The sequence below is a fragment of the Diabrotica undecimpunctata genome, chromosome 5, assembly GCF_040954645.1.
Source record: "Diabrotica undecimpunctata isolate CICGRU chromosome 5, icDiaUnde3, whole genome shotgun sequence".
NCBI lineage: Eukaryota > Metazoa > Arthropoda > Insecta > Coleoptera > Chrysomelidae > Diabrotica > Diabrotica undecimpunctata.
Window position 1 is genome coordinate 19838725 of NC_092807.1, and position 23134 is coordinate 19861858.

At 34.0% G+C, this 23134-nt stretch overlaps 1 protein-coding gene across 1 annotated transcript; it reads right to left on the minus strand.

Annotated features, from left to right (window-relative positions):
- Nucleotides 1–599: 599 nt before the first annotated feature.
- On the minus strand, nt 600–22736 carry LOC140441156 (alanine--glyoxylate aminotransferase 2-like). Its single transcript, XM_072531626.1, has 8 exons — nt 22578–22736; nt 17784–17902; nt 15219–15453; nt 11165–11258; nt 5852–6052; nt 5262–5489; nt 4765–5009; nt 600–1445 (listed from the first exon to the last, which is right to left on the minus strand). The coding sequence occupies exons 1-8, from the start codon at nt 22625–22627 to the stop codon at nt 1178–1180; spliced, it is 1440 nt and encodes a 479-aa protein (XP_072387727.1). The 5' UTR covers nt 22628–22736; the 3' UTR covers nt 600–1177.
- Nucleotides 22737–23134: the final 398 nt, after the last annotated feature.

Here is a 23134-nt window from a genome sequence, read left to right on the forward strand (position 1 = left end):
GGTACTGCTTTCTGGTGGCTTTCTTTCTCAATATAAGAAATGCTTTTAAGTGCTAGCTGGAAAATTGGAAAATTATCATCTGACTACTGAGTGACTTATGGATTTCTCCCTATCTGCAGAACTTGGTTAGGAACTATTTCACGGTTAGGAGCATCAATATCGCGAGGGGTAACTCTATCAGACTAACCCTATACGAGGGCATCAATATTGCGAGAGAGAGAGAGAGTCCGGTTGAGGGGGTGGACTTCAGTTGGTAAGCATAAAGCTATGGGTGCATCTGTGAGCACGACTCCTCTGTGGGGACTGTGTGCGGATGGACCCTTCCACCCTGAATCCAACACACGCCAGGGCATCCTTAACACCACCAGATTTACCACCTCCTTCTCATAAAAAAAGAATAGTCAATTTTTAAAGGAGCAGATATAACACAACCTTTCACTCAAGCCTCACCCAACTCTGTGTTCAATTTTAAGTTTTTATAAAATGAGTGGCGATTCAGTCAACTTGTGAACCACTGACCCTACACTTTTATCAACTGCATTAGGTTTATCGGTTTTCAGGCGTTGGGATATTAGGACATAAAGAAAAACAAAACCTCATTTTCTATAAAAATATATGTATTTTTATCAATTAAAACATCGATAATAATCCCTCACACATTGTCATATGTTGAAATTATACACAAGACTTAATAATCTAGAATGCATTATAATACTCTTTTCTCTTGTTTTACCTATGATACATGTAACAAAAGTTTAAATAGTGAAAAATTAAACATAAAAAATAAATATTTACATGAAGAAACACTAACTAAAATTAAGAAATTGTTTTCAAAATTTCTTATTTTTTTTTTGTAATGTTAATACTAAATTCTACACAATAATTTTAACATATTTATGAAATACCATTAGATACCATTCATTATTTAATAACTTTCAAATTAGAATCTATCATTTCGTTTAGAGCTATTTTTTTCTTAATTAGATGGCTTAGATGGATTTGGTAAAGACCAATTAGCCAGTCAGTTTAGTGCTAAAACTTATATATTTGTTTAATTATGTAAATGGATGTAGTAAATAAATAAAGTATCTATTTTTGAATGTTAATTTGATAATTGTTTTTAAATCATTGTAATTTAACATCGATTCTTTATCTTTATATAACTCTTTTCCACGTGTTAAATAGATTTAATATTCGAATCCTTGAATAAGGATCCCATGGGTCTGTGTTCTTTTGTAGTTTTTGTACTTTCTGAAACATGTATCGATGGTTTGTGGGTATTAACATCATATAATTCTTCTTGGTGTCTCCATTCTTTGAATACTCTATCTAACGTAGAGACTACTTCATCTACATTTTCTTTGGTAAAGACCATTGGAGGCTTGAACTTGATGATATTGCCGTGAGGTCCGTCGAGACTGATAAGAATGTGTTCTTCTCTCATTCTGAAAATTAAAACGATTTATCAGTAAAAATTTACATAATCTTTGCATTGAAATAGTAACAAAAACTCTAAGAGCAGTTAAATTTTAGTCGTTTTGCTTTTATTTTCAGTGATGAATATTTTGAATAATTTTGTATGTGATCCGGGTTTGTAGCGAACGTGGTCGCCTTCCGATTTCCATAGTTTGCTGTCCGTCCAATTGGACTATCATTTGTTGCCAGGTTTCTCTTATTATTTATTTTGGTGTTCGGTCTTTACATATTCTGTTTATACATGTAAGTAATTCTGAGTTGTTTTTGTCGTATTTCGTTAATAACAGTTCTTTGTCTTCGTGTAGACCATCGTAGCTTAAAAACCTAAGACAGTGATATGTATAAACAATCAAACTTCTTTTCTCGTTAGCTCTTATTAATATGATGATCAAAATATTATAGCCAACGTAGATTTCGACAAAGACCTGGACGCATTCTTTAACACAGAAGAACCAACAATCATAATAGGTGATTTTAACGCCAGATCCCCTAACTGGAATGACAGACTTACTAACAGAAACGGGAGAAAATTAGTTAGCTATCTCAAAAACAGAGACGGAACAACAGTGATTGGATCAATACAACCAACGCTCTTCCCTGGAGACCATAATCTACCCATTCACTTAGACGTGGCTGTAACAAACAATCTCGGACTTCAGACAGAAATACAGACGCTGAACGACTAAGCAAGAGACCATAATCCCATCATACAGGAGATTGGCACATGGGAAGAAGTCCACCCCTCGACTTACAAAAAGAAGAAGACAAAGTGGCCAACCTTCAGCGAAGGAATCAGAAATATCCCAGCCATAAAAGGCCCAGAGGAACTAGAGGCAACAGTCCTAGACATCGAGAGCATCATAAGAAAAGCCAGGAACAGCACTACCGAAGAGGAACATACCAGCAACAGAGGTAATTCGGAGATATCAGCTAAGCTAAAAGGACAAGAGCCCAAGCAGGTAAGAACAGAGCGAACAGACTAAATAGGCAGATTAACGAGAAGCTCGAAAACCACGCGAGTGAGAAATGGGATAACTACGTGAAGGAACAAGAAGAAAATATTAGAAACATGGATTATGTGTGAAAACTACAGAAAATCATAAGAAACGACACGAAACCAATGCCACCTCCACATGGAGAAAACAGCATAGTATACACTACTGAGTAGACAAATCCGAAGTCATGGTAGACTGGAAAGATAGTGTTTAATGAACTACCACCAAGAAGAAGACTCTGACTACGGAAGACCGACAGAAGCAGAAGATCCACGAGATGACCATTTCAAGACCAGATGAAATATCCAACAGGGCTCTAAAATACCTACCAACTAAAGCAGTTGTTTATCCTACTAACTAACTATCTAACCTAATTAATGCACAAATAAGCTTTCTGCAAGCAGTCAGCAAAATTACTGAAAGAGTGATGTTCTTAAGACCCAAGAGGAAACAGAAAGAGTACAAGTCTTGCCAAAAGCCGAATTCTGATTTAGAGCTAAACACTCATATGAACCCCAGGTACTCAGGTTCACAGAATTCATCGCAGCAGGTTTAAACGATACACAGTATACAAGAGCAGCCTTCCTAGACATAAGCAAAGCATTCTACAATGTTTAGCACAAAGGACTGATCTATAAAATGAAGAACTATGAATACAGTAATGCTATGACAGAGTTACTCTCCTCGTACCCCGCAAACTGAAAATTCAGGATTCGCATTGGACAAGTCCTGTCCGAAGTCACAATTCCGGAGGCAAGAATACCACTGGAAGCTGTTCTGTCTAATCAACCTCTATGCAGACGACACCTAAATAGTGGCCAAGCACAGCAACCAAGACATTTCAATCAGGAACCTTCAGATAGCAATAGACACCCTTAAAGAATGGTACATACAGTGGAAAATTGCAGTAAATCCGGAGAAGACCCAAGTAGTGATGTTTAAGAAGAGACGCGGTGTCTCACAACTAGAGATGTTCGACACTCCCATCGGATGGTCAAATAAAGCATAATACCTCCGAATCACCATGGACAAGGGACTCCCGTTCACATCCCATATTACAAGAACAGTACAGAAGGCAAAACTGGTACAAGCCAATATCAGAAGCCTAACTGGGAGAAGAAGCAAATTAATATTCAGAACAAAGACAAGGCTCATCAACAGCATCGTACTATTCGTTCTTACATACGCATCTCTCTAGTGGGGACAGACTTAAAAGACGAACAGAAAAAAGTTCCAAGCTGTCTACAATTGAGCACTATGAAAAGCAGTGAACGTGAGTCGATATCTAGAGGAAAGATTTCTTTTCAGAGACACCCAACACAGATCAGTGTATTAGACCAGATGGACGACAAAGCAAGAACAAAATTCGCCGAACTAGTGGACCATCCCAAACACAAGTTAAAGGTTATAAGGTATGATGTCTTCCACAGATGGAATTACAGAAGAACCAAACAGCAACTGTCTGTCAATGACTAAGAAGACATAGCATGAAAGTAGCTCTGAAACGTTCGACTAACTCCCAGACTCAGCCGATCCTCATCCCAAACTCGCTAAAAAAAATCATAAAACAATAAAAAATCATTAAAAACCGGGCCAGAAAGACTCTGGAGTCAGCTCAGCCGAAAGGATCTGGTAGACTTATGGAAGCTCGATTCTCGGACACACAAAACAGATAAAGACGACAAGATGACTAAGGAACTAGAGCTCCTCACGCTGTACTGGATTTCATGCAAAGAAGACGTTAAGTGAGAGTTTCGTTTCTCAAGACTCTCACGTGACAAGCATTATTATGATAGTAGCCTCTCATAGCGCGTTTGCGTGCTATGAGGGGAGTAATGGAGGAGTGCCTGGAGAGCATTGGGTCTCGGGAATATCATTCAGGTCGGTGATTACTATTTGGTGAGTGTGTGTGTGTGCGTGTGTATGTGTGTGCTAAGAAAGCTAAGTGGATGCAGCACTCCAAGAAGAGAAGTAATTATAATTTTGGCAGGCTTTTGAAAAGAATCCCCATTGTTCATTTTTAAGTTTATAGTTTGTCCTCCAACAGACATATTATTTAGTGATTCATCTAAACTACTAAATATCTTACTGACGTATATGTCTTAGTCAAGCCCAGAAAAAGCATCCAAGTTTTTTTCTTGATCGCATTTATTTTCTTTACTAGTTGTATTAAGTAATAAAAATGTATAATCGATTGTAAAGATTATACAGTTCTGAAATCTGCATATTGTTTAATGTACCTGTTCCGTCCAAATAGATATAAAATGTAAAAAATAAAAGTTAAAATATTTACCTTTGCAATACAAATTTGGCACACTCCGTGTTAGGTACTCTAGTTGCTCTGTCTTTCACTAAATCAATTCCAACGAAGAGACCAACTCCTCTGACGTCACCTATGCATTTGTGTTTCTTGCCTAATAATTGGCAGTTATCGAGAAGGTATTCACCAACAACTACAGCATTTTCTCTTAGATTTTCATTTACTATCGTGTCGAAAACTGCGTTTGCTATGGCACAAGAAACTGGATTACCACCATACTGAAAAAGAAAGAAAACGTCAATACTGCCAGTTTGGTATCTACTTCACAGTCTTTTCACTAGTTTTATTCTCAGAATCATACCAAGGTTAAGGACGGTGGTGAAAATTACGGGTTGAGAAATGAGAATCTAATCGATCTTGTCAAAAAATTAAAAAGCGCCATCTTTCATAAGTAACAATTATGTTTAGATAGTTTATGAAAAATGAATTCATAATTGAATATAAATATATATGTAACAATCTACACTCACCGTATTAAAATATTCCACTCCTGTCTGAGTAAAACTCCTTGATATTTCTTTGGTGGTAACAACGCAAGCTACAGGATGTCCATTACCCATAGGTTTGCCCATGGTAACGATATCAGGAACTACGTCGTACTGTTGGAAAGCCCACCAATGCTTTCCTATCCTTCCGAAGCCAACCTGGACTTCATCAGCGATGCACACTCCTCCAGCACTCCTGACAATGTCGTAAACCTATAATATAATATATTGTGATGATAACCGATATTTCAAAAAACAAGTTCTAAACAATTTGTTCACTGTAGAGTGTGTTTGTTCTGTTTTACCATATTACTCTTTGTAAAAATGAGCAAGGATCAGTAGAAACTTTATGGTGTATTGTTCTCTCTTACGATTATTTGGGCGAACAACTTGTACAAAGATAAAATACTAATTTGGTCTGTAAAAATACAAGTAAATTTGGATGAAACGATATTTAATGATCGTGAATTATCTTTTCGTCATAGACAGGTTACCTAATATACAAGTATATTCCAAAAACATTCTGTATTTTATTGTTAGTAAGTCAATAAAAACATAAGAATAAAGGTTCTTACCTCATTGAAATAATTTTTGGGCGGAATAACTTGACCTCCGCAGCTTACAAGGCTTTCTGCTATAAAGGCACTTACTCCATCTCCGTTCTCTTGAACTTTCTGGCAAATTTCGCGAACATCGTCGGCATATGCATGGCCTATATTCTCCTTTGGATACTCAGTGTCACGATATTTACCTCTATAAGAATCAGGTAAAGGGGCCTGAAAAGAAAATAATTTTTATTATAATGTAAGAAAGATGGAGATTTTTTTGAAAACTTGTCAATTTGGTCTAAAGTAATAAAAAAACACGACATCGATAACTCATAAGTGATGGCATCAGCCTGTGGTGCTAAATAATGTCAGTAAGATTCCCGCTAAAAAAATGCTTCGTAAAGCTCATCTAAATTCGTCGTTTGGAATCAAATAGACCGGTTATTGTAAAAGTGAATTATTCTGTTCTAATTGAATGTCCAAATAACGAATGTCTTGCAAATTAATGCGTAGAAAAATATAGATATCTACATTCAGCATCTTCCATTTTATATTGTTTATTACAAATTAAAATTAGAATAATTTGGAGTAGCCAAGAAAATAAAAAAATAAAAAATAGACAAACTATAAAGTCTTTTTTTGTTAGGCATAGTTACTTCACTGTCAGAACTATTGTGTTTTATTGTCATATAATTAGTTACCTAATGAAAGCTAGGTAATTAGTATTACATGATGCCATACATGAACGAGTTTGAATGTATTATGTGGAAATATTGTTGTAGTACCTACTGGTGGTACTTATTAGCAAAATGTGACTTTACTCCAGTTACTCGGACTATTTACCTCCCAATTTTGTCATACCAAACTAATTCACTTAAAATTTGGTGAGTTATGTGTGCTTCCGCTCCAGGGATGGTTGCCACCCCTTCTCGGGGAGTGAAAATTCTGTTGCTCAAAATAATCCCGGAAATTGGTAGAAGATTAAATTAACTTTGTTAAGTAGCTTTGGTCTATAGAGTTTTTTCAGAAAGTCAATACTTTTTAAGCTATTTATGGTTGAAAATAGAGAATTTTCATTGGAAAAAAACCAGTGGACTGGTTTCAAAAGTTCGTCAGAACAGCTGCAATTTCTTTAGAAACGAATATCTTCGTAAATAAATTTTTGTTTTACGCGGCAATCATAAAATATTCGAGCAAAAAACATAGAAAACAATATATGGATTCACTATCTAAAGAACCTGTTTACAGAGGGACAAAGAATGAGGTTAAACCAAAAATACCAGAATTTTTTATCCAGAAATTACCACAAATTAAGAAGGTAATATAAATGCATAAAAGGCAATAAAAAAACAACTAGAAAACTACAGAGGTAAATATCAACTTTTTAAATCCTACTTTTAAACTTCTGACTAAAATTTTGCACCAATGAATAAATCAAATAATAAACTTAGCAGATAAGCTGCAAGGTTTGTGTTCGCCATATTTTAGTTGTATAGAAAGTTGTCACTCTATTTTTTCTTTCTACTTTCTTTCAGAGTTTTCTACCGTTTGATGATTTAAATTTTTCTTTTTTATAAAATTTGAATTAAATCTTTTAGTCTTACTTATCTAAAGATCGAAATGCTGGTCTATTATGCTCTTATTTCTTCTCGTTAATTTGCTTTGTGACGAGTACTGCGTCTTTAAAAGACTTTCCCGTACAAAAACCTTGTTGATCAACTGCTACACTGCTTGTAAGTTTATTGCTGCTTGTAAGCTTGTAAGTTTATCCTTTGATTTATTCTTTTGTCCAAAAGTTTAGTCAGAAATTTCAGAATAGTATTTAAACAGTTTTCTAGTTCTTTTTTATCGCCTTTTTGAATAGTAGGCTTTTTGCAATTTTGTTAATATAAAATGTTAGTTATTCTGTCATTGCGCCTCACAATATTTTAACATTTCTTTTGATATCTCATCTTTGCTTGCAGCTTTTTTATTTAGAGCTTTTCAGTGTTCTTGTACTTCCTGTTTATTTATATTACCTTCTTTATTTGTGGTAATTTCTGGATCAGAAACTCTGGCGTTTCTGGTTTAACGACATTTTTTTGTTCCTCAGGACATAACTTCTTTAGTTAGACAATCCATATATTCTTTTCTGTGTTTTTTGGGTCTCTATTATTTTGTTTACCTCTATTCTTTGACCGCTTATAAATAAATAGGTATAATCCCTTTTGTAGACCATTACAATTATGCTTCATTGCATTTATATTGAATATTAACATCAAGAAAGGCATGCATGTTACGTAAAACAAAAATTTGTACTAACAAACATGAATTTTTATCATCTAAGAAGAGAGTGAAGACAAAAGAATTCTCGCAGAAGAAGAAATATAAATCTACATGATAGAGTAAATATAGAAAACAAGTAAACAAGAAGCCGCTTTAGTAGTCAATCTTATCTTTTTTTTAGCAAGCCCGCACTTGACGGAAAACATTAACCGACTTTTTGATGTAAGATTGCATGGTTATTTAACACAATTCCATATAAATTATTTGATCTAATTTTTTAATTATATCAAGTACAATGTATTATTATTTCAATAACATATCTATCGACCTTTGAACCTGTAACACTTTAAAAATGTCGCTCGTTATAAAATATTTATATCAGGAGATTTTCTCGTGCTACGATTAGTGTGTTGACTTTGCTGGCCTCATTATTTTTTACCGCCGACTAATAATTATTTTATACAAATATTGTGCAATGTTAGAAAATTAAATTTTTAAAGCAGCTAGAGTTTATCGAATAATAATTTAAGATGACAATGAAATAAAAAAACAAATGATATAGAGTATGATATTACGCCTAAAATTTCCTTGAACTGTTTTGTAACAGCGGGAACTTTACTTTTATTGTGATAACACGTGCATTAAAAACGTGTGGAAATTTCTGACCTTATCTGTTATTAGTTTTACTATCATTTATTTTCCAAAAATTGTATCAGAAGATTTCTTGCTTACGTATTTTCTTTTTAGATTAAACAAAAAAGAAAGAACAACATACGATAATACCATCAAGAGTTCCAATAAATCAATAAATCTGATATTGACACATAAAAGCACAGAACAGAAACAGGAAAATTCAATAGTTGGCAGCGTCGGATCCCGCATTGTTGTTAAGAGAGGGGGCCGATCCGCTAGATAATACTAATAATATAAATATCTACTGTGGGAGTTTTTTATCAGTTCTTCTATCAGATGTGTCCTCCTGCGAATGGGAGATGCTCTCTGGGTATTTTTGGTACTGATACCCAGAGGGTAGCAGGAATACCTGCTGCGGAACAAAAACTCAGACCTTGCAGTAGGTATAAAATGCATACTCATGAAAATGGAGAGGAATAATTTATGTTGAGTCGCTGTCTGGGAATCTCCGGGACACGGCTGGAGCCGGCGCTGGACGTGACAGCATGCAAGACGTCGGTGGCATAGTGTTAAAGAGGCGGGCCCCTGCCATACAATCAGCTACAGCCCAACAACAAGAAGAACCACAAGTGAGTCAAACAACAACAAAAGCTCCACTCGCTGAAGGTGCTGCCCTGGAACATCAGCCGGCGCTCACTCAAGCGGGACGACCGAGGCAGCGCATGAAATAAACTTTGTCTATAAACGAAAACATCTTGTGCTTCTATTGAAAAACCTCGGCCAAGAAAGAATCGGCTTTCGGCAACAGCTGTATAACGAATGTTGTAGGAAGTACCCAGATATTCAAGTATCTGAACAGCGAATAGCGGATCAATACCAGGTAATTATTAGAAACAATCTTATCCCAGAGACTAGACGCGATATCATAGAGCCTCAACAGAAAGAATGCGACTTGGTTATTTCTAACTAGGCGTCCGCTAAAAAAAGGAACCTTTTACTGCCCTAAGTACAAGAAGACTTTTGATTCAGTACCGCATGAATGGATTATAAATATATCGAAAACATATAAAGTTGATGATAATATAGTGACCATTTTAAAGCATATAATGACGGAGTGGAAGACTAAAATTCACCTTCAAATACCAGATAAAAACAACAACCAAACTGAAGATATCCCAATTAACCGGAGCCTTTTCAAGTGGTTTGGTACGGTCCAGCGATGAACCCACCATCGCAACTATTGAACTCCACTGACTCAGGTTTTAGCATCAAAATAACAATACTGTTGTGTACGAAGCTGAATCATCTGGTGTATATGGATGGTTTGAAATTATGGCTTTCACTCTAAACCACCTGGATCAGATGCTATAAACTGTGGAAACATTCTCAAATGATATCAGTATGCACTTTGGACTAGACAAGTGCCGTGTTCTAAATATAGTCAGAGGAAAGGCAATGGGTGAAAATGATATATACAAATATCTCGTAGTAAATCAAGCGCGGAAAATTGACCATAAACAAATAGAAACCGAAGTAACTTCCGAGTTCCTACGAAGAGTAAGGGAGCTAAATCGGCCATACCTTAATAGTAAAAATTTATTTAGGGTATTAAATACGTACACCTGTTCCTCGCTGAGCTACTTATTTGGTATTATAAAGTGGTCTAAAACGGATATAGAGAGTCTTCAGCGGAAAGTAATAACACTTCTCACAAAGGCACAAAAACATCATCCAGAACGACGTTACCTCGGTATGTAGGGGGAAGAGGACTTATGGACATAGGAGAGCAACTGGATAAACAAGTTGCTAATTTAGGAACCTATTTTCAAACGCAGGATGAGACATCTACTTTACATTGCTCAATTTGAACAGTAGATGACACAACGCCCTTTAAACGGAGCTAATCAGAAATGCACATAAACCATCTTTCTTTGCAAGAAAAAATGCACAGATGGGTAAATCATTGGCATGGGTAACACTTTTCTTTTTTCCAGTTCCTGTAGATCTACCGTTACATCGTCCAGAAATCGTTTTTATGATATATAGTTCTCTGTATGGGTGCTATAGTTCAAAATTAAAATGTATTCTCCATAATTCATTGTCATTTAAGGCTCCATAAATTGTTTTATTTCTTTCAAAAGTTCCCAGTCGAGTTTTATCTTTTTCAGTAAGTGCCAACCTCCTGACTGAGTCACGTGAAAGTGACTCTTAGACCACTTAAAGTGTCACTAATAGTGACATCATTTACGGCTGACTTGGCACCAAGTGACTTATTATATACGCATATTTTTGACCGAATTTTTTCGGAGTGAAAAAGTTCTGCTGATATGATTCAGAATGGATACAGAGGTATGTTGATGGCAATCAACAGTACTTTATATAAACCCGAATGTAAGTAACCAAATTGACAAGTAGTTAATTAATAAAATAAAAAAAACTCACCACATGAACGTGCTCCTTTTTTCCAACGCCACCAGGTAGGTTAAATTTGTAGTGAGAAATATCAATCAACGAAGTCAAATGACCATGGTAAGCACTAAAAAAAACTATATTCGTATCTGCCATTTTTTTCACCTTGTTCCTAACCCCTAACCCCAAAATTATAACATTTACAATACGTTTTCTTCCTGTACTAGGGCGGCTCTTCTTAAGCAGTGTTGCATTAGTGAATGTGATAGATTGCAAAAAACGGCCCTTTTATACATTGTTATGTCTTTTTCGCCTGTATTATAAAGTAATTTATGTTTATTTCAAGAAAAAATCGATTAGTTGTTAGATATTTTCGTACAAAAAGGCCGTTATAAAGCTTTTGTACATAAAAGCTTACAGTCACATACAAAATGTATCTCTATGAAAAATCTGTCGCGCCCTTTGGTGATTTATGTTCCAAAAGCAAGTGTTCTTATGTTCTCCTCGTTGATTATTTTATGCAGCTGTAAGAAAAAAACAAAAATACGGCTATTAGATGATTTCCAAACTCCTTTTTAAACGAATTTGCTATATCATTTAAATATTGTTGTATTAATAGTTACATTTATTTAGATTTATTTATACAACAACATTGTGATTTTACTTATATTATCTACGATTGTTATTTAGCTTAGAGCAAAAATAGATCCAATAACATGCTTTCTAATGACACGTAAGCATAAATCATACTAAATGCCTAAATGTCATGAATAAATTAGCCATACTTTTATAACTGAACAAACTTGAAATCATCAGTATTTAATATCAAAGTAGAGATAAATACCAGCTTTTTGGAAACTTTGTTCATCAACTATGCAATCAAGAAAAACCCTGGCGATCATCCTGGATAGATCCTTGGCGATGAATAATAGGTGGCGATTTCAACGCCAAAATAGGCATTAAGGAAGACCCCTCTTTGAAAGCGAAGGCAAAAATGATAGAGGCAAACAACTGTTGACTTTCCTTTTGGAAAATCATCTTTATTAAATGGACAGTTTCTTTAAAACGAAAAAACACAGAAGATGGACATGAGGAAGGCGTGATGGAAACATAAGGAACGAAATCGACTATTTCTTAACAAACAAAAAATAATTATGTAAAGACCTTAATGTGTTAAACCAGTTTGGTACAAGCAGTGTTCATAGGTTGTTAAGAGCAAAAATAACGAAAAAGAAACACTCAAACAACCAAAGAAATGGACCAAACCAACTAATATTCAGGAGTTCGACAAATATTTTGAGAATTGATTGAAAGACACAACAAAAACAGACATCAATATATTGAACAAACAAATAGTCAACACAATGCAACAGGTTCAAACTAAATCTTGTCTAACAAACAAAAAGAATAAAAAACTAAGTCAACCTACGAAAATTCTTATAGAACTAAGACGACTGATGAAAGGAGATAACAGTATAAGCAAAGTTTAGTAAAAATTAACAAATTAAGAAAGAGAGCCAGAGAAGAAACTACGAACAGAAATTTAAGTACTTTTCAATATCTGTCTTCACAACGCCAATATTCCAACAGGCTGGAAAACGCTACTGTTATTACGTAATGTAGGAGACAAAGCAAATTTAGAGAATTCCGCAAATAATAGTTAAAACAATGAAAAAAATAGAGTACAATACTGGTACTACCCAACCAGAACATCAGTATTGGTGGGTAAGAAATATAACTCATAGATAAATATAAATACTTAGGACATGAAATTATGATCGACAGGAATAATCAGACCCATGAACTAAAGAGAAGAATCTATCTTAGGTAGGCAACATACGGAAAACTGAGAAACTTTTAAAAGTGAGCTGTCCACATGCGTGAAGAGAAAAGTATTTGATCAATGGATCCTCCCAGTGTTGACATACGGAGCAAAAACCAAAATGAGAGCCACACAGAAAAGAGCCGCACTCACTTGGTGGTACGTACATTGGATACTTAGCAAAATTGGGTCATGCTCCAAACAGATTCGGTAGATCAGATGACCAAGCGAAAATGTTTAATACCGAAATAGACTGGTACAACCAAACAAAATACTTGAGAGTGATAATGGATAAAATACTAATAAACAACACTACTAAAGAATTAAGAAGCATGCTATAACCTCTCGTAGGAAGAAATAGCAGGTTAAGGCTGAAAACAAAACTAAGAATGGCAAATAGTATAATCATACCAGCAATAGCATATGCTTTAGCTGTATTGGGTCAAATCTGAAAAATCAACAGGAAGAAGATACAAATAGACCAAAATTTCATCATAAGAGAAGCAGTTAACAACCCCAAATACGTATTAGAAAGATTCGTATGTAGGGATACAAAACAGAGAAGGTTTCTGAGAAAAATGGATGACAAAACGTATGAAATCCGATGGCTAGAACCTCCGGGTGACCAGCTGGCGAGGAAAGCAAAATTTATTTTGTCAAATCAGCAGCTGATTGACCGGCACACACAATTCCTGGACAAAGAACCAGTGATCAAAGTAAATGGCTTTCTGTATGGGCACACATACAAAGAAAAGTCATAATTAGAGCTACATAATAAAAGTAAGGACAAAAAGTGAGAAAGGTGCATAATGTCATCTCTTAGATGAAGCAGTTTCACCGCAGCAAGACCTCTCAGACGCATTACAGTGCATTCAAGACATAAAAGAAGTAAAGTTTTCAACTTTTCAACAAAATCAGCTCCTCAATTTTTGCACAGAATTTTTTAAAGTTTAAAAGAAAATACAACGCTTTCATTCACCCCGCAAAATTGTTTATTTCTAGAATTTAAAAAACGATATTAATACATGTACCTACAAACTGATGCTAGAATCTTGAAAATCGGAATACAAATAAAAAAGTTGTATATTGTCAAACTTAATCAAAAATTTTTACTGGCGAAAGTTTGTGCTGGGGAGTGTAGTATAAACTTTATGTTAAGGGAGCTTTTTTTGTAAACTTAGGGTTGGTATCTTTTCACTGTAATAGCAAGAAATTAACACGCTAAAAAAATTTTAAAATACTCCAATGGCTGTTTCAGCCCAAGCTGGTTTCTCATCTAAGAGAAATTGCCAAATTCTCACGTTAAAGTGCATGCAATAGTTTAATTTTGCAACTTCTTTTCGTCTAAGCACATGATAAAAATATCGTAAACTGTTGAGCTTCGTACCGTTTGAATTACGCATTTATGTAATTTATTGTCTTTTAAGTGCTTTAAAATCTCTATAAAATCTGATAAACGTAACATTTTAATACAACAATGCTCTTAAGATTGAATAAAAATGTCTAAAACATAATTCTTTGTCTTTATTTAAATTGCATTAAATATCTTAACATTTTAATTGAAGGCATTTTGGTATTATGGGAATTTGAATATTTTATCTAGAATTATGAAAAGATTTCTTGAAAAGATTATTTGTCAAGTCACCTGCGATATTTTATTTTTGACGTAATTATTTCGCAATTTTATTTTATTCTTTTTGCCCAGAGTTCATTATCTTTGTATTCTTAGGATTACGTACCACTATATCTGTCTTTTTGTCGTTTTTTGATCTGATGGTATGAATGACCGTTCTCCCCTTTTTTCCACACTTAGCATATTTATTTAATATTAATTTGTCGTGAGTGGCATATGTAGATCAATTAGGTTTGAATATTTGTCCATTTTGTCGAATGCTTAAACTCATGAAATACAATTTGAGACTCGTAATTTTCTGTACTTCATACATACTCGACTTATCTATCTTTTAGTGTCCATATTACCAGAATTCCATATTGCTCTTCCTGCAGTTTTGTTCTCCTCACTCATAAGCAGGAATATTTTTTGTTAAAAGTTTACATTTTACTAATAACTAATCTCTTCCATCACTTTTTTTATTAATTAATTAAAAAAAAGTATTTTATTGTTTTAGTCATTTTTTATCAAAAAAGCAGCCAAATCATTACCAAAAGCAACAATCTAAATACAAGGTCCCAGCTCAGGTCGATCTAGTGGCCTGGAAGTTGCCTAAAAACCCTCAACACGAACAATTTATTAAAAAAACTTACTGTTCCAAAGCGATAACATCCTTATTTCCGGTATGTATTTGTGCCAATCTCAGCGCCAAATCGTTAGCTTCTGAGCCAGAATTGACGAAATAACATACTGACAATTCGTCTGGCATCGTGCTCAGAATTCTTTGGGCGCAGAGAAGAATGTTGTCATGAAGGTAACGATTGTTTGTGCTTAGTGAAGCCATCTGATCACTTCCAGCTTTGACCACTTCTGGATGACAATGCCCAACTGTAAAAAACATGATTTATAATAGCGATGTATGAACATTTATTTTTGTTTAAATATCACTAAAGAATAATTTAACTTTAATAATTGAACACTCTCCTACAAACAAATGTCCGAAGAGCCAATCTCATAACAAATAGATCAGTACTAGTTATTCACAACCTCTACAGAAACATAGTCATAATTGAAAAAGTTGGCCAAGAAGATTGGAATAAACCTAAGGCATAAACATATAAAAAACAAAAATACGAACACAGACAAGAGCGATGAGAACTAGAAATCAAATTAAAGTAGCTGTAGAGAGCTTTACATATCTAGTAGTCGAGTTAGATAGAGAGAGAGAACAGAAATAGCAGAAACTTAAAAAATTATGGTGAAGGACAACAAAGCCTATTTCTTTCTTACTGATATTCTACTCCAAAACTGTAGATTGGAAATCAAAGATTAAGATCTATATTAAGACAGGTGGGTACAATTGCGCCCCCTTGCAGTCCACTGCTGGCAATCATGCAAGGTACTTATATCGAATAATGAAAAACTGCAAGGGAAATTACAATCCCTGGTTATATTGTAACAGTAAAAGCAAAGTATAAAAGCCCCATTGTGCTGTTCCATCTTGAGGTGGTGATAGAGCCTAGTTCAGGCAGACTGCTGACTATGTTTTAACAACATAATCGATGGTCATTCTCTAATATAGTTTATGTCCATATTTGATGTATTTTTTGTATGTAGAAGAAAATATTCATCGCATATTGTTTGTTGTATGTCATAAAGTTCATTAAGTTCTGTTTAAGAATTAATTAATGGCGAAACAGTCGATTCCAAGCCGGGATAAATGTGGAAGGTTTGAAGGTCATAGAACCAATCACAAATGACTTGCAGTGACAGGTCTTCAAGGAATTGTTACAAACGGTTAACTGAAGACATTAAGCCTCACCTGCTTTTACATTCAGCATTATATTTATACTGGGAGGTCAGTAGGTACGTAGACAGGACCTTTATTTTCCCATACTCATAGAACCAAAACGGATCAAATCAATAAAGATAAAAGAGATCCTAAAATGACCCAAAATGACACACAATCTAACAAAACTACTTTTAAAAAGGATATCCAGCAGACTAAGAAATATTTACCAATCCGCAGTACATAGAGACAAAAACCGACATTAGGGGACTATTTCCGTACTCTTACAGAAAATACCGAGAAACTTTAGGTATATTGGCGATCATTATACCAATTCATAGGTTCAGGGTGTTCTCAACAAAGAACTGATGAAAAAAAGCAGAAATTCCTCCTGAAACGAAAATAAAAAAAAAACACCGTGCTGTAACTTCTTCCTCAAAAAGATTGGAGTGGTCAAAAGTTACAAAACTGTTATAAGTTCACAACAGATAAAAGCCCCTAACAAAACTGATCGATACAGTTCTATTTGTTCATTGATATGAACAGTTGTCTTAAGAACGGGTATTTTGGGTTGATATGTACAAAAGAAGAGTTTTTTAACATCATAACGGACTTTCTTATATTAAAAACGGAGTAGAAGTTTGTTATGGTGGGAGAAGTTCTTAAAACCAGTATTGTAATGGCGTCCCTTTTAAAGACCACTGGTGGTAGTCTAACGGTGAAATTTGCTTGTTTTGATAAAAAAAATTAACGACTGAGATTGAAGCGTTGGACAAATATGTTCTTCAAGCAGTCTGCTGAGAAGAGACTACATTACTTAACAAAGTGTCGAAGGTAGAACTGACCAGGTTTTATTAAAAGCGCATTACTAGCTTCATCGTGCTAGTCTTATACAGTTTATGAAAAGAAACCTAAGCTAAGTGAGGATATTAATGAACAAAAGTCTGCGGCAATAGCATGCTTAAGACTAAAGAGAAATTCATGCAGATGGAAGAAGATGGGGCAATAAGTGGATCCTATTCTAAAATTTAATCCAAAAGATTAAATTTTAGCATACAAGATCATCATAGACATGTCAGATACTGAAATTGTAAATTGTATTTTTTGTAGAACTGACCTAGATTGTCAGGACTAATATAAAATTTCTGGTTTCTATGAGGAGATCCGGATTTTTTGGTGGAGTCTAATGAAAGTAGAGGTTTTGGTATGTGTATCATGACAATACGTAGTGTCTCTGGCTGCCAAAGAACTGGTAAAGTCTCTGAGAAAGAAGCAATTCTGTCTTAGACTAGAGAAAGAAAAAGACACAGACTATTGTAAAGCATAAAGAACGATATGGGAAGGATAAGGGATACATATCTAATAAATGTATCAAAAATATAATAAGAAAAATAGATAAATGGAATAAAACTACTGAGTTAATACTTACCGTGGGCAACATTGTTAATGCAGTCCAAATACGAATCATCTTTCTCGTCATACATATACTGCCCCTTAGCCCTGATGATTTTCAAGGGGTTTTGTCGGAAAAACAGTTGGCATGATTCTCTGTAAACAAAAAAATATTTTTTTAAACAACAAATATTTAATTTAAATATTATTCTATTGCAAAAATATTGAAAATAACTTAAATCTAGATTTTATAACAACAAGAAATATCTAATTTTGGTTAAGGAGCAAAATAGATAATGTTAAACTCAAACTCCAAGTTTTAAATCTGAAACAACTGACCACGCTTTTTGTTGACAACACAAAACGTTTTGGTCTAAAAAAATCTATATGAAGATATAAAAAATTAAGAAGTTAAACCGTCAATTTACATCAATAATAATTTATTATAATAATTTACAATAATACTATATTTTTAGTTTGAGCATATCATTAACATAGAGTGTAAAAAGTAGAGGTCCTAAAACGATCCCTTGCGATACGCCATAAGTAATTACTTCAGGATCACTTTTGACACCATCAATTTCTACAAATTGTTTTCTGTCTGTTAAGTAACTTTTTAGTAATGTCAAAACCCGTCCTCTCAGACCATACTTCTCAAGTTTTTTCAACAAGATCTCGTGAGTTATCGTGTCAAACGCCTTAGAGAGATCGACGAATATGCCTAAACTACGTTTATTAGACTCAAAAGCTTCTGATATTTATGATGTTAGTTTAAAAATAGCATCTTGTGTCGATTTTATTTCTCTAAAACCGTATGGGCAATTCGATATTATACTAAACCTATCCAAAAAATTTACTAACCTATTTTTAAAAATTTTTTCAAATATTTTGGAAAAAATATTTTTGCCTATTTTCAGACATTCTGGAAAACAACCATCCTGAAAACATCATACAAGAAAAGTAATATTTTTCAATAATATTTGGCGCATTTTAAAAATAATCAAACTAGATTTTTGTATTAATTCGAAACTATGAAAGACTTGGCTCTACCTCTATGATCCTGAATTGTGACAACGAACCATAGAGTAGACTGAACCCGAAGGTAGGCTCCGAAGCAAGTGAAAGTGTCAAAACCTATATAAAGATAATAAATAAAGATAATTTTGTTAATCAATTGCCTTCAAACTAATAGAGCAATATATGATAAACCTTTTGGACCAATTGGACGAAAACATCATCATCAAAATGCACCTGGTAATACCAGCGATGTGCTATAGGTGAAAGTGGTCGAATTATGTGTGAACATCTTGCTTGAATCTTTCAGTCTATTTACGAGAACTAACTCTATCTGAGTTACGTCTGTTTTTAAACCTCAAACATTTTTACTAAATAGGAGAAAAACAACTTCAAATAATCTGCTACGAAGACGACGCAATACTACTCTCTCAAAGTGAAGATAATTTACAACGTATGCTGCACCAATTTAATATAACCGCCAAAATGCATGGGGGTAAAGAGTGGGATGTAAATTGAAGATGGAAGGTTAGGAACAAGTGATGGAGTTTAAATATCTAGGCTTCACATTATCTAGCTACAAAAAGCTCGAAACAGAAATGGACGATCAAGTGAATAGAGCAAACAGAGCCACAGGTTGCCTGAATGAAACAATATGGAAAATAAAATTATGAGAGGCAAAATTTACAAAAAGAGACATCAGACCAATATTGACCTACGCGGCAGAAAACACGACCTGATACAGATCGGACAAAAAGGATGTTAGAAACAGCAGAGATGAAAAAACTTAGAAATATTGATAGTTAAACACTATGGGTCAGAGCTGGAAGTACATAGGTATATACGACGTAGATGCAAGGTGGAGAACATCAAGGACTGGGTAAGACATAGAAAACTAGAATGGAACGATCATATAAGCCGAATGACAACAAATAAAGTAGTAAAGACGGCAAGAGACGGTTTCCCAATAGGAAGACGATCAGTAGGAAGAACACGAAAACGATGGAACGACAACTTACTGGAGGCACATTGAAAAACAGACATAGTCATGTCTACATAAAAAAAAAGAAGAAGATTTCTACGTGAAGAGCATTTTTCATCAATTTAAAAACGCAACCGAAGAGATTTTTTATAAGGTGCTCTGGACAGCGGCTTCAGGGGTGAGATACAACAAATGGAAAATCGCTGAAAAAAGTTTATTACAGTTAAGCGAGAATACACTGGAGGATCAAGCGATTTTTTAAATCATAAACTTTTTTTTCTCATTTTCTGTTTCCTGCAAATCTTTGTGTCTTAAATCAAACAAAATGCATTTTCTATGAGCTTAAAATAACGTTTCTTCACTACATAATTATACATATACCTTCTATCTAACAAACTGAATTTGTTATCATAGTATAATTATTGTTGTTATCTGTAATATCAATATAATAGTATTTATTATCATAGTATAATTGTTATTTTATCTGTAATACCAATTATTGCGAATTATTTTTACGGAAAATTACTATATCGGCACTAATGAAACTGCCTAATGACTTTAATATATTTGTTTCCGGAGTAATTAGTACCTAATACTTTTTTATTATCGCGTTAAAAATTGAGTAATGCTCGTTTAAAAAATAAGAAAACACGTAATGGAAAAATAAAAATGACGCATAATGGAAAGGAACATGACTGTTTGGAAAAGTGTTCAAGACTTATTTAAATATTTTATTTTTATTATTCAGAATATGATCTTTTTTAGTTTTAAAACTTTTATTTAATTTTAATATATTAGTCAATTATAATATATGGCTTTAGTTCCACATCTTTTAAATTCTCGAAATCAAATTGGCTGATTCATTATTGTCAAGTTCCGAGAATTCACTTGTCTGAAAAACAACATGTTTTTGGAAAACTATTTATCAACCCAAAAAACTACAGAGTCCTTAAGGAAACGTACCCGTCCTTTGTGTAAAAAGTTTAAACTGACATTTTAAGCTTAATTGATTGCTATGCACGGAGGTCCTAAGAACAAAGAAACCAGCCTAGTCGACTTTCGTACATACGTATTTTCTTTCGTATAATCGCCGCTCTAAAACAACTTGTCGTCGCGAAAGAAACCAGCATCAAGTGTGCGTCCCGACTACCCTTAGACTCCGAGCGGTGCAACAGTCACAGACGCCGCATTCATAAAAAGGAAGTGAATCTTATATAGAATTGACAATAAGTTATTAAATCTGCCAATTGTTATTTGAATTACAATATTTTATTTTACATATCCCTTTATACATATTGCTATTTTCGTTATTTTAAATTAAATATTAACCATCGACAACAATGACACTCTAATAGGTTTAATACTTTCTAACATGGAGGACAACAGAATTTCAAAAGAGCCGATGATGTTTATTGATTACTATGCTCTACGTTATTCTTATATGCTAAGCAAGAAATAATTATTTAACGGTATTCAACATTGACACATACTTCAGAAAGACATAAAAAAGTGTTTATTCCTTTTACAGGAAAACGAACACGGGAAAAGAAGAAAAAAATGATAGACAACAGATTAATAAAGGGGAGCAGAGTGGTAGGGCCACTAAATTCAATACTGAAAGCAAAAAATGTGTCAAGAACAACTAAACTGCGAGTCTACGAGACAGTAATCAGACCCGCGGTGATGTGGATTATACCCCAGCAGGAAGAAATGAAAGTAGAGATCTGGGAAGGAAGGCTGGTCAGAAAAATCTTCGGTCGAATACAGACCGCCGATAATATTTGGAAAATACACACAAAGAAAGAAATAATGAGGATTTCTGGAAAACTAATAATTATACGGCAAAAAATACGAGCCCAAAGAGCTAGATGGCTTGGTTACATTATACGAATGCCAGAGAATCGAAATGTTCTCAAGAGAAACCATATTGGAGGAGGGAGAAATGGGGAAAAAGAAGAGGACGCCCAAAGAAGAAATAATTGGAAGCAGATAGTGCAAGACTTATCAGAAATAGGCGTGAGAGATTTGAGAAAAAAGCAAGAGACTAGGAAAAATGGAGGGAAATATCCAAGCAGTTGGAAGCCACGGGCCTACAAGGCCTGAAGCGCTGTTATGTATATATATATATATATATATATATAAACAATAAGAGTTATATAAAAATAACCATTTGTAATATTAAATCTATTATTTTAGTATTAAATAATTGTTACGACAGTATTAGGGGGGCTCGTTTATGATAGAGGTTACTCTCGCCCAATCGCACGCAACTCTTTACAAAACATATAATAAATAGATAGCTCTATAGTATTAATTACCTATATATATATATATATATATATATATATATATACTAGAGATATGGCAAAGACAAATACTATGGTTGATTAAAAAAAAAGAGTTTAGATCGTCGAGACGCACAAATTACAAGTTTACAATATATGCAAAGAATTAAGAATAGGTGAAAAAATAAAAACTTTAGTAGCTGAGATACCTAGAGAGAATAAAAGAATCAATATTAATTAAACAAACAGCAAATAGCAATAAAAATATTAAAAGTAAAAGAAAAGCAAGATGTAGGCCATGAAGAAGGTAATGGGAAGAGGCTGTGCAGATGTTAGCAAAAGAAAAATAAAGATTTGTCAAATACAATAGGTAATTCAACAATTTGGAAAAAAATTTAAAACCACATGGCCACAGCTGATCACTATAAAAATTTAATATAATGAATCAAAACCTTGTTATATGTATGAAATAGCCCAAAATCATATGAAGTTAAAAATGCGCATATACTCGTATAAAAATTAAAGCTAAAAAGAACCAAAAATTTCTTACCCAATAAGTTTTTGGCGCAGATTCAAAGACTCTTGTTTGGATAGCGGCATTGTGTGCGCTAAGTTGATGATGTTACTTGGCTGCAAAATTTTGAAGTACGATTGACTTTTGGTCAAAGACAACTTTACCGACGGTTACTGTTTAATATTTAAGCATTTATATTAGCGGGTGTTGCGCACGCTTGACAAACCAATGACGCGCCATTGTTTTATCAGCATAATCAAATAAATGAAAATTTCTTAAAGGAGACCACACACTACGAGTTTCCCTTTAAACGATTTATATTAAAATTATTTTTTTATTTAAACAAACAGATTGACCAATTGACAAATTGATAGGTAATTTAAGTAGTTCATAATAATTGTAAAATTGCATTTTAAGTCTTAAGTTTGGCGAAGTATTGTTGGAATAGTGCTTTTAACACTAATTAGATATTGTAGAGTTAATATTCGCGTATTAAAACCACAGAGTTCTGAGTTCAGAGTTCAAATAATCTAGAGGTAGAACTCCCTATAACCTTCTGTTTGCTATTTTTTGGCGGAAAAAAATAAGGGGCG